At 34.7% G+C, this 13,601-nt stretch overlaps 1 protein-coding gene across 1 annotated transcript in view; it reads right to left on the bottom strand.

Moving 5' to 3' along the window:
* LOC121316142 (B-cell lymphoma/leukemia 11A-like) overlaps positions 1–12,607 on the bottom strand; it is a 44,877-nt gene extending 32,270 nt beyond the window's left edge. The window contains exons 1-2 of the mRNA XM_041250960.1: positions 12,275–12,607; positions 7,274–7,603 (exon numbers count right to left, since the gene is read on the bottom strand). Coding sequence (XP_041106894.1) covers positions 7,274–7,603; positions 12,275–12,329 — 385 coding nt within the window. The 5' untranslated portion in view covers positions 12,330–12,607. The remainder of the gene's footprint in view (positions 1–7,273; positions 7,604–12,274) is intronic.
* Between the last annotated feature and the right edge of the window lie 994 nt (positions 12,608–13,601).

Below are 13,601 nucleotides of genomic sequence, written 5' to 3'. Positions count from 1 at the left end.
TATGTACATTTCTATTGGATTGCAATGTTTTTAGACAAACCCCTTTATTACAACCAAAAAAAAAATACTTAAATGGGTTGTTAAACTGATTGTTATGTATGCAAATTCAAAGAAGTCGGACTATGTAACTTCAAACTACAAAACTATTTATTTCGAACAAGTTTGTTTCATTTTGACACCTATATCTAGAATATCTATGCAATTGCTTTTCTGTATTTATTTGCTAAACAGCCTATTGTCTGAGAATAATAACATTTTGCATTCTGGACGTTGTACAACAGTTATCAATATTTCCCTTAACTGTCAGTTTAATTTTCACCCTGATGTCAAGTTCACTCTATCCCACAACATGCAACTATATTTACTCTTGCTGACAGCAAGCATGTGCACAAACCGCTTGGGCTATTTATCCCACATAGGTTATCACAGGTTATATGAACATAGAACCAGCTACAGCAAAGTTCTGTTTGCTTGATAACATTTTCTACACCCTATTATATTGTTCAAAGTTTTTTGAAAAATGTAAAAATATGTAAAACAAAAATGTAACGTACTTAAATAAACTTCCATTCTTTTAACACAAAACTGATTTAGTTTACATAGAAACAGCACGTGATCTCATTTATTTTAGCTTCAAATAAATATATCAGTATAGATTTCAATGTCAATTGTCGCTTAAACAACTACACAAATACATCCATTATTCCAATTACATTTAAAATTTACAAGAACAGAAATATGAAATTTACAATCCTATAATTCCATATCATCTTTTGATTGCATTTTTCAATCTTATTTCAGCAATTTTAATAATAATAATAATCTTTGAAAAATACATATATTCCCTTCCCCGTTGTAAATCACGCACTAAAGCCGTCTTCTTTGAGAAGGCCTGAGTTGGCAGATCTTTTGAAGGATGTATAATTTTGTTTCTTAAATGCTCCAAGACCTGCTTTGTTAAACTTAACTGCTTAAAATGAAAATGTATACTTCCACACACCACTGCTACAGTAACGCAGACTGGTAAAACAAAGTATAATATGCTACAAACACATAATAACCTAATAATTTTGTATACTGGGTACTCTAAAATTAATATAAAACCAGGTTTCCTCAATGCACTGTAAAAACAATGAGCAAATATTATTAGTTTGTATTTTTTTATATATATATACGCAATAGAACGTTTGTGAAGAGAGATGTTCACTAGACAATTGATATTTTTACACATTTGCCAATTAAAAAACATTGGAACTGCTTGAGCACTAAGCGAGCTCCCAGATTTGTTTTACCTGCTGGAAGCAATTAGTATAGTGTGCCAGCTTCCAATCAACGCATGCATACCCCCCCATTTAGAAAATAGAAAAGGGCTGTAGAAGCTACAGAAGTGCTTGAGATTGCACTGCACATGTGTGAAATGAGTATCATATGCTCCTGACAAAAATCATTCATAAGGCTGAATGTCAAGCTTCCTGTGCACAGCTTTATTATAGTGAGAAGAAAACATGAATATTCCCAACATTATGTTTGACAGGACATTTACATGCACCCATCTGAGCTCACACCTGAGGGCCAGTCCGAGGTGCAGAAGCTGTGTTCCCCATTGTTAAAGCAAATGAAGACACATACTCCCTGCTAGCTGGGCCGATCACATCCCACCCCTCGCCTCAGACCTTCTCTGTGCCAAGGTATCTTTGGCACCAGAGATTGAGGGATGTCCTGAGGCAGTGATGCCAAGTTCCAAAACCCTTTCATGTTTGCAAGCTTCTGAGCAAGCCATTGGAAAATACAAAGCTGAATTACTTGTCGTATTTGTCCTGTTTATAAAATACCAAGCTGTAATCTGCAGGGATTTATAAATAAGCTTTGTAGTATATAAACACTCTATACGCACGTTTTATAAAACTGTTGACATTATTTGAAAGCTGTTCTATGACAGACCAGTGTATGTGCAGTACATACTGTACATCTGTGTTCAAATATGTGGATAAATGGGTGAAAAAAAAAAAAAAAACAGTAAGTGATTCTTATAATGCTATCAAATATCTTATCAAAATAAAGTTTGAAAAAAAAACTGGATGCCACATTTTTGATCGCATTACACAAAGGCAGCATTATTTTATCTAAATAGGCTTTATTAATTTTAAAATGGTTATCAAGACCCCAAATCAAAACACTAATTTACAACAGGGAATACTTCTCTGATTTGTAATAAAAGCTTTAAGGGAATACATCTAATTAAAGAGTGGGCTTCCTTAAAATTGCAATAAACGTATGAGCTTTCTACGATAAACGGTTTTAAAAATGTATAATTTATTGAAGAACCGGTTATTTCTACAGGTTTAAGCATAATAATAATAATAATAATAATAATAATAATGAGAGAGAAGACCCCTTTATCCGAGGCTCTGCAGTGATAGTCATGCAGTTTGGCTGGTCTTGTTTTAATAAAAGAGTATTGTGAGGAGGGTTAAAAACGAAAGACACCCAACGGTTCAGGCTTCTGGTAAGGAGGTGGCATGGTGCCAGGCAATGGCTGGCTAAGTGCTAAATGCTTTTGTTTCAGAAAGAAAGATTCCACTGAATGCAGGAATCAAACCCGGGTCCAGAATCTTTTTTAAAATGCTCTTTTAATGGGTAGATTAATTGTCCCAAAATTATTTTAGGGACAAAAAGCACTACACATTTAAAAATACTGTAGTAGTTATTATAGAAAGAAAATTAAACACTGAAACATATTTCATAACACCTACAAAAAAAAACAAGCACTTTCCATTACAGTTTTGTAATTCCTTTTTCATTCCTAAACAGGGTGCTTTAAAAAAAAAAAAATTAACATGTTACTGAAACATATCTGTAAGTAGAAATGGTCATTCCCACCCCCCACCCCTCCACCCCCACCCCTCCACCACCATCGAACAACATCGAACCCATGACAAGATTTGACACGTGTTTCTGTATTGTTCACATAAGACTACAGCGGTTTTACATTAAAAAATGTAAAAAGCAAGGAAAAAAAAAAAAAAATCAGTATACAATTTATTTAATGTTTAAGACAATTCAGACCATTTCCTCATCTATCACAGAAGGACCGAGTACTCAAAACACAATTTAAATGAAAATTATCATACAAGCAAACAGGAATAAATTTACAACCATTTGCATTTTTTAAAATGCTCTCAACACTCTTGCCTTAACTTACCATTAAGACTGCAACTGTCTGACAACAAAGAAATTGAGAATATTGAAATACTGAAACAGACAGGTGATCATGCAGCAAGCATTCCAAAACAACATTTCCATGCAGGACTTGACCAAAAAGGTGCGACACCCAAAGTATTTTTCTGGGTGTGTCTCTTATCTGAGGTCCAGGACAAAATTGAGCTGCAATACATGCAACACATTGGAACGAATGCAAGACCCACTGCAACAATCTACAAAAGCAAGTAAGTAGGACGTTTAATACAGACAGAAGTACCCAAAGCATATAATGTAATTTGCATTCTATGTCTATTGAAAAACGGAAAAACAAAAGCTTTTGAATTAAGCACTTATTATTATTATTATTATTATTATTATTATTATTATTATTATTATTATTATTATTATTATTATTATTTTATTAATATATTTTTAGGGGTTGTTTGAATATTACTACCTTTCCACCTTCATTCATAAGACAGACTGCAAACACATGTAAACATGATGATTATGGCACCATCAGATGGAATGCAAAACCTCACTGTATTTATTTGAATACAAAAAACCATCTATAAATTATGAATTCTGATAGGTTGCAACAACATCAAATGTACAGATTCACGCTAAAAATATATATATTTGGTTAAATATTTGGCTTTTAAAAAGGGTAAATGTCCTGTGAAAGACTGCCTGACGACTCAGCAATGTTTTGAACGCGTTCCCCTCCCCGCCACCAATATAATACAATGTCGCACACAACCATTCTGCTGTGATCAGGCTCAAACAGTCAGCATGAATGATAAAGTACTAGTCTCTGGTGCCGACCACTGAAAACGATATTGAAAAAAGATGCTTTGTCCAACCCAGACAACATATACTATTAATTTGTGGTAAAAAATCTGGCATTTTTGCAATAGCTCTGGCTGAACATCACACACGATTTCACAACTAAAAATATTAGTATTTTTTTTTTTTTTTTTTTTTTTTTTAAACATAAGCTACGATGAAGTCATGCTTCCCATAATATAAATACTTTGAAGAGGTTTAATTCTGCACTTGTATTGCATAGCCCAATTACTCTAAAAGTGTGAAAACTAACTCAGAGGTTACATAACCCTTATATTATTACATGCACTTATTACAAACCTAAATCACATGTACCAGTGAACAGGGCTTTGATATCCACCCTACTTAATCCAGTCCAATTCATCTCAGTTACCTAGAGAAGTTTTTCAGGTGGTGAAATCTCACAATTACAGAGGGTGGTCTGTTGCTTTTTATTTGGGGTATTATTTCAGTCTAGACTGCTTGTCGTGTGTAGTCGTCAATAATGCAAAGGTTAGGGGTCTTGTTTCCAACAATTAAAATAAGTTTAACATTATTACTATGCGAAGAGAGCCACAGCAGAAGCAACGTCAGCATTTTACATTCTTTAAACATTTATAGTTGCACTACACTGTACAACTTGCATATTTCATTGACATACTGAATATTGCAAATATAAAAGTATTGCTCAATTAAGGGTGCACTATTTTGTAACCATTTTCAGGGAAACAAATGTTTGCTTTTATACCGGGATTATTCACTGTGCACTTTTTTATTTATTTATTTTTTATTTTTTAATAAATGCAGCTGCTATTTAATCTAATTTTGGAATAAAAAACATTACATCCAGACACCAAATTTGCAGCCATCCACATTAAAATGTATTCAAAAGGATGTGTGTAACAGTGATAGGGTTACAATAAAGTTACTACAATGGGATATAGCAGGGCAGAGTCTGCGTTACCACTGTATCTCCTATTTGGGAAAATTGCAAAATGTGTGCTTTTCATTCTTGTTTGACAGGTACTGTGCTGTGTCTTTTAAACAGAGCTGCTCAATATGTAAATAGGATGTTACATCACCCAAGTAGTACTCCATATTTGGTGATTTAGCATAGCTTTGTATCTCTGAAGGCTGCAAGTCTCATCTGCCAAGCTTCTATGTCATTAATTATACACTACAATTCAGTTATGTACCTTCAGATCTCCAACTGAACATGGAAATGGTCGCTGTATTATCATACCAGTAAAATGCAAAGCTACTTGCTGCAGAACCGTAAATTTAAGGTTGATCCAACATATTTGAATCTCAATGCCGATTTTAAAATACTCTGCATACTGCGCAGTGGGAAAACATTTTAAAAGTTCCTATTTTTAAATAAACACTACCTGACCACATAAAAAATAAAAAAATAAAACGACCATCTTTAAAACAGTATCCCATCACAAAATGAGCCCGTTACGTATATAAAATGTGAATGAATTAACTGATTAAACTACTGCTGTAGCATTACGAAAACAAGCAGCTACTTCCCTAGCATTGGTTTTTATTCAGACCGCAAGAAACAGTTAACAAACCACTCAAGCCTAAACTGCACCCACACCTGGTAAAATACAAGCTAACTGAATTAAAACAGGGCATCCGGGCAATTTCTTTTAACTAAATTTGTGAGAGAAGTTGGATTAGAGCTTACTTTATAAGCTGTTACATTTTCTACACAATGCACTGTTTTCATATCAGCCATGTGCTTTCCTTAAGTGCGTCCAGTTGTCTTAAAGAAAAAAAGAAGTGTGCCATAAAATAATTAACATCAAATTCTCCACTAACTTTTCAAGAAACTTAATACGGCAGCAAAATCTTTACATTAGTAAGAAAATATAACAGAACCCTGGTACTTGGTTGTGTTTACGTTTGCAGGAAGCGTGCTTTTTATAGTCATACAGTAGATAGAACAATACCAAAGAGAAACTTAATGACATTAGACAAATGTTTTTATCAGTGTCTGGATTAAAAATACATTTTTTTAAAGCACCAAGTATGTTTCTTTAAAATGTTGCAACTCTGGTTAAAACAACACATGCACAAATCTAAATGATACCAAGAAAGTACCAAGAATTTTAGATTTGTCACTTATGCAAAACCAATACCCTTAAACATATGCATGCACTTTAGTCAAGACAAAAAAAAACCTTCTTCTCTTCTTTCAAGTTTGAGGCCCAAAGCTTGTTTTAGCTGCTGGCTGTAACCACCGCAGCAAACGATAAAAAAAAAAAAAAAAACCGTAATGACTAATAACTGGTACAACATCTGTTAAATGCATGCATTTCTGACTGCTCTTAAAAAACAACAGTATGTATTTTTTATAGGAAAGTGAAAATCTGTGGTGGACATTTATGGGGATGAGATGTGGTTCTGTAAACCACAAAGAAATCAAGATACATCTGTCAAAACCACATCAGAGTGTACAGAGAGGCATTTATCATTTGGCTGAGGAGGCTGGCTCAAGTGAATGGCCTTTCCTGTCAAACCAACCTTTTGAAATTTCCAACATGCCCTTAAACTTTTTTGGATAAGCATGGCTTTGCGCTTCAGCAACTGCCCTCTCTACTCTGGCCTGACCAGTCGAAAATGGCAACTTAAAGTCAAGGTCAGCCATGTCACTTTGGCATGGGGCTGTGTTTAATTACAGTGCAAACGCTGTCATACAATATGGAGCCAAGGCTATCTGTAGCACACTTAACTGTTTCAATCCATCTGAAGGGGAAGCATGGTTTCAACAATTTGGAAATACAAACAAAAAAATGGAAAACATGCGACAAGCATGACGGCAAAACAAAAATTGTATACAAAACAAATTGTATTCATAAATCACAAGACCAAACATGGGAGCCCCACTGCAGAAGTGTTACAAACAGCCACCCCTATTCTGCTCATGGTGTACAATAAAAAGTCTGTTTCCATTTATAATAACCACACTGAACAAACATTCAAAAAAAATATATTGTTGCACAGCCCATTCTGCTGCACGTCTTTTGCACCACACTAAGAAAATATTAAGCTTTTCATTAGCTGTCACTCTCAATGAAATGGGCAGGCGTCTGTAACACTTCCAAGAGCCAAGAATCTCCCCATATATTATAGAAACACAAACAAACCAAAAAAACAAAAAGCAGCATGCAGACATGAACTGCTTCATGTGTACGCAGCACTCATTTCGATTTTTTATTATTATTGTTGTTTTATTTACCTGCTACTTTTTCCTGTTTTGGGCAAATTCCTCTTGAGGATGTTGACAAACAATCATCATCCTCTGGCGTGACCTGGATGCCAACCTCTACAGGATTGGAGGCTTTTTTCGGCTCACTTTGTGAGGGTGAAGGTGGCTTATCCACAGCTTTGTCCATGCAGAGACTGCCATTGCATTGCTTCTTTTTGTGCTCAATAAAAATTAGAATATCCCCCAAAGGGAAGTTCATCTGACACTGGCCACAAGTTAGAAGGTCGTGGTCCCCTTCTGGAGCTCTCAGTGTCCCCTGTTCCGATTCATCACCTGTAAGAATGGCTTGCAGAGGTTCGGCTATAGCAGGATGAACAATAAAAAAGAGAGAGGATAAGAACATTAGAGCAAGAACAATTCAGTGCCAAAAGTTTTACAAATCACTTTTTTTCAACGTTCTGTTTTCTTCCTCAAAATATAATGCTGTTAATTAAAAAAAGAGACCCAGAATCTGACGTGTTCTATCTTTCAAAGCAGCGTTAAGATAAATGTTTACTTGTGTTGATTGTATTGCAAAAGCCCAGCAATAGCCATTACTGTCTAACAAGATTTACAGTAAGCTACAGAGACAATGAACTGTGAGGAAAGCTGGTATAGGGCAGGATTGTTTTGCTTTGGTAAAGATTGAAAAATATTCTCTAACAGACAAAAATCAGTTTTAAGCTACAATAAAAGCATCCAATACATGTGTGCTCAGTAGACCGTTATTAAAAATACAAGTTAGTACAATTTAATGTAACTAAAAAAAGCTTCCTCTGTTATGCATCAGCAGGCAACATGCATTTTACATTGACTTAATTCAAATAAAGAGAACAGATCTATATACAATTTATAGAGCAAAGAAAGAAGTTAACTTGTGCCTCAAACAGCCTGTCTTAAAAAGCATTATTTGACAAATCATAGACAGACAATCATTATACAAGACATGTCAACTGTATCAGAAAACAGATTTGCAGGGATAAACAACATCAGATGTGTATTGAAATAAATTGCTTTCAACTTTATATATATCTATATATATATAATATATATATATATATATATATATATATATATATATATATATATATATATATATATATTTATTTTTATTTTTATTTTTTTTGTTCAGTTTGTCCTTTGTAGTCTTAAAAGGGAAACAATCAAATGTGCCCACCACACATTTGTGCTGGGGACCACTGCTTTATAAAAAATTAAAATGACAAAATGGTGTGTATTCAATTTTAGCACAGTTGAATGTTTTGTTGTTTCATTTTGCCTTGATGAATACCTTTGAATTCAATTTCTGAACGGACTATGCTTCAGAGGTTTTACTTTTTTTTTTTTTTAAAAGACAGAATAAAACTTGTGTTTAACCCTTCACAATTCCTATTTTAAACATAGATGAAGCTATAGACTTAAGCTAAATACTATAAGGAAAGGGGAGCTTTTAATAGGATACAGTTCCCATTTAGATGTTAAACCATTTCACAAAGGTGAAAATATTACTAGAGCTTTTAAATGGTTAAGCAGCTTGACCTTCTTTACTAAGCTGCCAATTTCACGTTTTAATGAACCTAAAGCCTCTGAGAATCAAAAAATAGATTTTAATTTGACTTCAGAAGATTGGAACAGATTTTGATAAAGTGCTGGGATGCTGTGAACTCGGGTTAGATTTATTTCATCCCTACCTAGACCACATATTGAGGGGCAGATTTGGAGTAGCTCCCAGTTGTGCTGTGAGAAATATCATTCGAGAGAGCAATGCCATGCTACATCTGCACTGCAACTAGGACACTGAGATAACGTGATCATTTCTTACCTCTGGTACTACCTTTAATTTTATGTCAGGTCAGCAGCTGGAATATGAGAGTTACATAACACTCCAGTACATTTACTTGAAACAACAATAACTTAAAGATGCCGCATAATTCACATAAAGGACTACAGCAGTTGGGCTATTTTTACACATCAAGCTGATCAATTAAATATTTTTAAATAGTTATATTACATATGGCATTTATGTATTTAATTGTTATGTAAACTTTCAAAATGCATTCAATAAACTTGTCAGAATCTGTGCATAAATAAAAAAAGTACATCAAAATAAAAGCAAGCGTAATTATGAAATACAAGAAAAGTAAAATACATCAAATATATGTTTTATAGCATAATTTGTTTTTATTGTTGTGATACCGGTAAAGTAAAAATAATAAAATAAAAGGACCCCAAATTGAATTGTTAAATCTCTCTAACCTAAATACTTGTATCACCTGATTCATTGCCTAATGGAAGCTGCATGAAGTCTTTGAGTTTTTGGAATACCTTCGCCTACACAAGGAAAGGAATGGTCTTTAGTTGATTTGGCGGGGGGGTGGGGTTGGGGGGGGGTTCAAACCGCAATGTATTTTTAAAGAAAAATTAAGTAATCGACAGATCGCTTAATGCTCATCCTAATCTATAAATTATTTACTCGAAATTGGAGCGGATATTCACAGATAATCCGTAAATGAAAATAAACTGCACAAACAACCTTGTGAACTTGTTATTTCCTATCTTACTGAAAACACCCATTTAATACTAATTGCAATTTCACATTCTTCAATGTTTCTCAATTTATTTTAGTTTCTGTTGTAATCATTATTACAAAAATTCTTAATACGTGTGCATGCTTATTTGAAGAAAACTTTGACAGTTCCCTTCGTTACAATAGTTGATATTATATCGCATGTACAGCAATTGTATCAAAGGATATTGTAAGGCTGTACACTAGTGTTACAGTAACTGAAACTAAATACATCGATGTATGATTTCTGTAACATTTATAAATGCAATACATTAGTTAGAATAGGGTCTGTAGCTCTGCAGTACTTGCTAAAGTCGTTTTGCAGAAAAATTAACACACAGTATTAGGGCTTAAGATCTTGATTCAGCACACTGAACACGTGGCTTAGAAGAAAACTACGCCTGATCGGGAAAGAATGCCTTTTTATAGTTTATGATTTCGAAAAGACGATAGCTTTAGAACAGTAACTTCTCACTTACCTCTGAAAATGATTACACTTGAAGATTCTTCATTTTAAGCGTCTTATTTACAAAAAACTTTGCAACGACACAAATTATTAAACATGACAAAGATGTTTCAGTTATGTTTTGTAAGAAGGTGGAAGTCAAGAAAAAAGCCAACCAATAAAACCTAATTCAAATTCTAATAAGGTTAACCATCTGTTACATTAAAGGGGAAGAAAACGTATATATCACATATATTATTACTGTCAAACTTACTGGTTTACTATATATATAGATATCTATATGATATATATATAGATATAATATATATATATATAGTTTCATTTTATTCCAAACAGTCAGGATACATAGATTGAGGTGGTGTTGAAATTGATCAGGTTCAAGTTGGTTTCCAGTTTCTGATGTTCTTCTGCCGCCTAGCGACGAACCCACCAGAAAAAAACAGAACTTTAAATGTTGCTCCTTTATAACGTCTTGTATCTTGAGCTGGGTAACCGAGTACGGGTCGTTGTTTTAAATAAATTATTTATCAAAGCATAACAAAAATAGGTTCGTTTTAAAAAACGTATATATGTTTACATTAAATTTGATTCAATTCAAGAGTGTAGTTTTAATGGACCCACAAAAAACTATTCATGCTGTCAGAAATTAGCAATAATCATCCTTATGCGCAATATTATTTTTGTCCTGGTCCTTGACAAAAAAAAATGTTGGTATAGCCTACATTTTGAAGTCGTCGTACTTAATTTTTTTAAAATTATTTCTCAAGCAAAAAAAAAAAAACTCGAAGCTAGCAATTCTATCATTTAAAATCAGCAACAAAGTCAACGATTTAAAGTCTATCCCTGACTATCATAACTTACTGACAGAGGAGAGGAAAACAAAATCGAAAACATTAACACTTATTTTTAATTAAAAAAAAAAAAAAATGTTACCTTAATTTAATTAATTTCAAACAGCGGAGGAATCGTGAGTCCTTTAGCACTCAGCGTGTTTGTCTGTAAGCACTTCATGAGCATTGTCTCAATATGTAATGATACCTTCATGAGCATTATTTGTTTATATATATGCTAATATATATATATATATATTAGCTTTATAAGATATATATATATAATATGCGCTATACTATACTATGATTATTTGTCCAGCATTCTAATTCTACTTTATTGATACGAATAACAAACGGGGTTCCTGTTTTTCCTTTCGAAAGCACGTACTCTAAAACTACTAAAGAATACAAGAGCAATCTTCATCTAGTTTCAGAAATAAAACTCTTCTACACATGCTTTCGTTTTACTGCGATCTATGCGTGTATTCGGAAGAAATGTTGGTGAATATTACTCTTTTTTCCCGTTTCGACGTTGTTGGCAGGAGGTTCCGCACACGCGGTGCTTGTAAACATTCAGACACGAGATTTTTCCCAATCAAAATCCACTTCCACTTTTTTGAAAATCTTCCAAAAAACAGAACGAGAGGAGGGAAATCCTCTCCAGGAGATAAACAGGTAGTTTTTACATGGGCTTACACTAGAAATGTAAAACATGGTCTAATAAAACATGCATGCCTAGTACGATCACCTACCTACCATATGCCCTTAGTGGCTAAAAGCGCACTGGGGGCATGAAACACAGAGCTTATTTGCGATAGACTATCTGACTGTAAAGTATTCCGGTTTCAAAAAGCTGAATGCACAACATGAAAACTTTTTTTCTGCTTAAGTTGTATAGTCATCACATTGTAAGAGGTTATTTGTTACTGCAAAAGGAAATCTCGCCATGCAATTTCTCAAGTCCACTTGACCACGATCCTCGCTGTCCAATGTCCAGTATACCCGTCACCAACATTTTTCGCTCGTGGTCACTGTTTACTTCTTTACAGTAAAAAAAATGTAAAGATCGTGGCTGGGAAAAGTGAAGAAAATTTTGTAAATTACATTTTTTTTCTTTTTTTTTTACTTACGCGTAAAATCCCGTTTGCTTAAGTGCTGGGGTTTGCCTTGCTTGCGGCGAGACATGGTGGTTGGTGGTGGCTTTGAGCTCGGTTCACATCGGGAGAGCCGGGTTAGAAAGGAGACTCCAGAGAAAATATCTTCATCAATGCCTTTGACATCCAAAATAAATTAGAAATAATACAAAGATGGCGCAGGGAAGATGGATTGTGGGATAGCCGTCATGGCTTTTTTGAAAAGAGAGAGAGAGATGAAAAAATGGCAAAAGCCCCCCTGAGCTACAAGTTCAAGTGCGGACGTGACGTCCCTACGAACTTGAACGTCAGGAGATGGATGGACACAGACATACAAAACATGGGCAGGGCAAAGACAGAGAGGAGGCGGAGGGGATGGAAATAACAAAACCAATGGACAGTCATTAGGGGCTGGACATGAAAAACAGACCTAAAGAAGCCAATGGACAGAGAGATCAAGGGGGCTGGACAAGAGGGGAAACATGTCAAATAAAAACTATGGGCATTGATCTGGGGGCTGGACGTGAAACAAATAGACCAAGAGAAGGCATGAGCAAGGTATTAAGGGGCTGGACATGTGGTACAGAAGAAAAAAAATTGTCTAATGCAAGCTGTCGCAGTGGACATTGATCAGGGACCTGGGCATGGAACAAACAGAAAACAAGCTCGCGGTCATAAAACAGCACTCACTAAATTAAGAGACGCGGGTTAAAACAAAACCGGTGCAATCAAACCAAACTTAACAATGTGGAAAGTAAAGTAGTGAGGTGATTACATGCACAACAGGGAAAGGTTCCGTAGCAGGACAATTGAGAAGGCAAAAATACAAATGCGTCAAGAATGCATTTAAATAACAGGGCAATAAGAAGGGACCCGGCAATGTCAGGAGAGTAAACGATACGAGTAACACGGAGTCAAAGCGCAGGGGTAATGTAAAAACAAGTTGGAAGAAAGAAGCAAACAGGGCAAGGGGAACAAGTGCTAGAGAAACAGCGACAGGTCGACAGATACGTTTAAACTGGGCTGCTATTGTGAAACCAAAAAGGACAGCTGAGGATTCAACAGACTAGCAAAAGTAGGTTTAAAATAAAAACGCCTACAAAAAATAAAAACACTAAAACAATTACACCTTCCAGTAAACTAGACAGATATACAAACCCAGTGACATGAATTGAATGGGGGTTGGAGAAATAACCATGCAAACTAGTAAAAAGTAATGAGACTAGTGGCTACATAAGTGAATCACAAGAGCGAAATGTAATGAAAACGTGAGCTAGACGCGGAATCTGGGATGGGAATACAAAGGGGGAGAAAATCAATGGGA

The sequence above is a fragment of the Polyodon spathula genome, chromosome 5 (assembly GCF_017654505.1).
Source record: "Polyodon spathula isolate WHYD16114869_AA chromosome 5, ASM1765450v1, whole genome shotgun sequence".
Classification (NCBI taxonomy): Eukaryota; Metazoa; Chordata; class Actinopteri; order Acipenseriformes; family Polyodontidae; genus Polyodon; species Polyodon spathula.
Note: the sequence above shows the minus strand (reverse complement) of the source record. Positions and strands in the feature narration are given on the sequence as shown.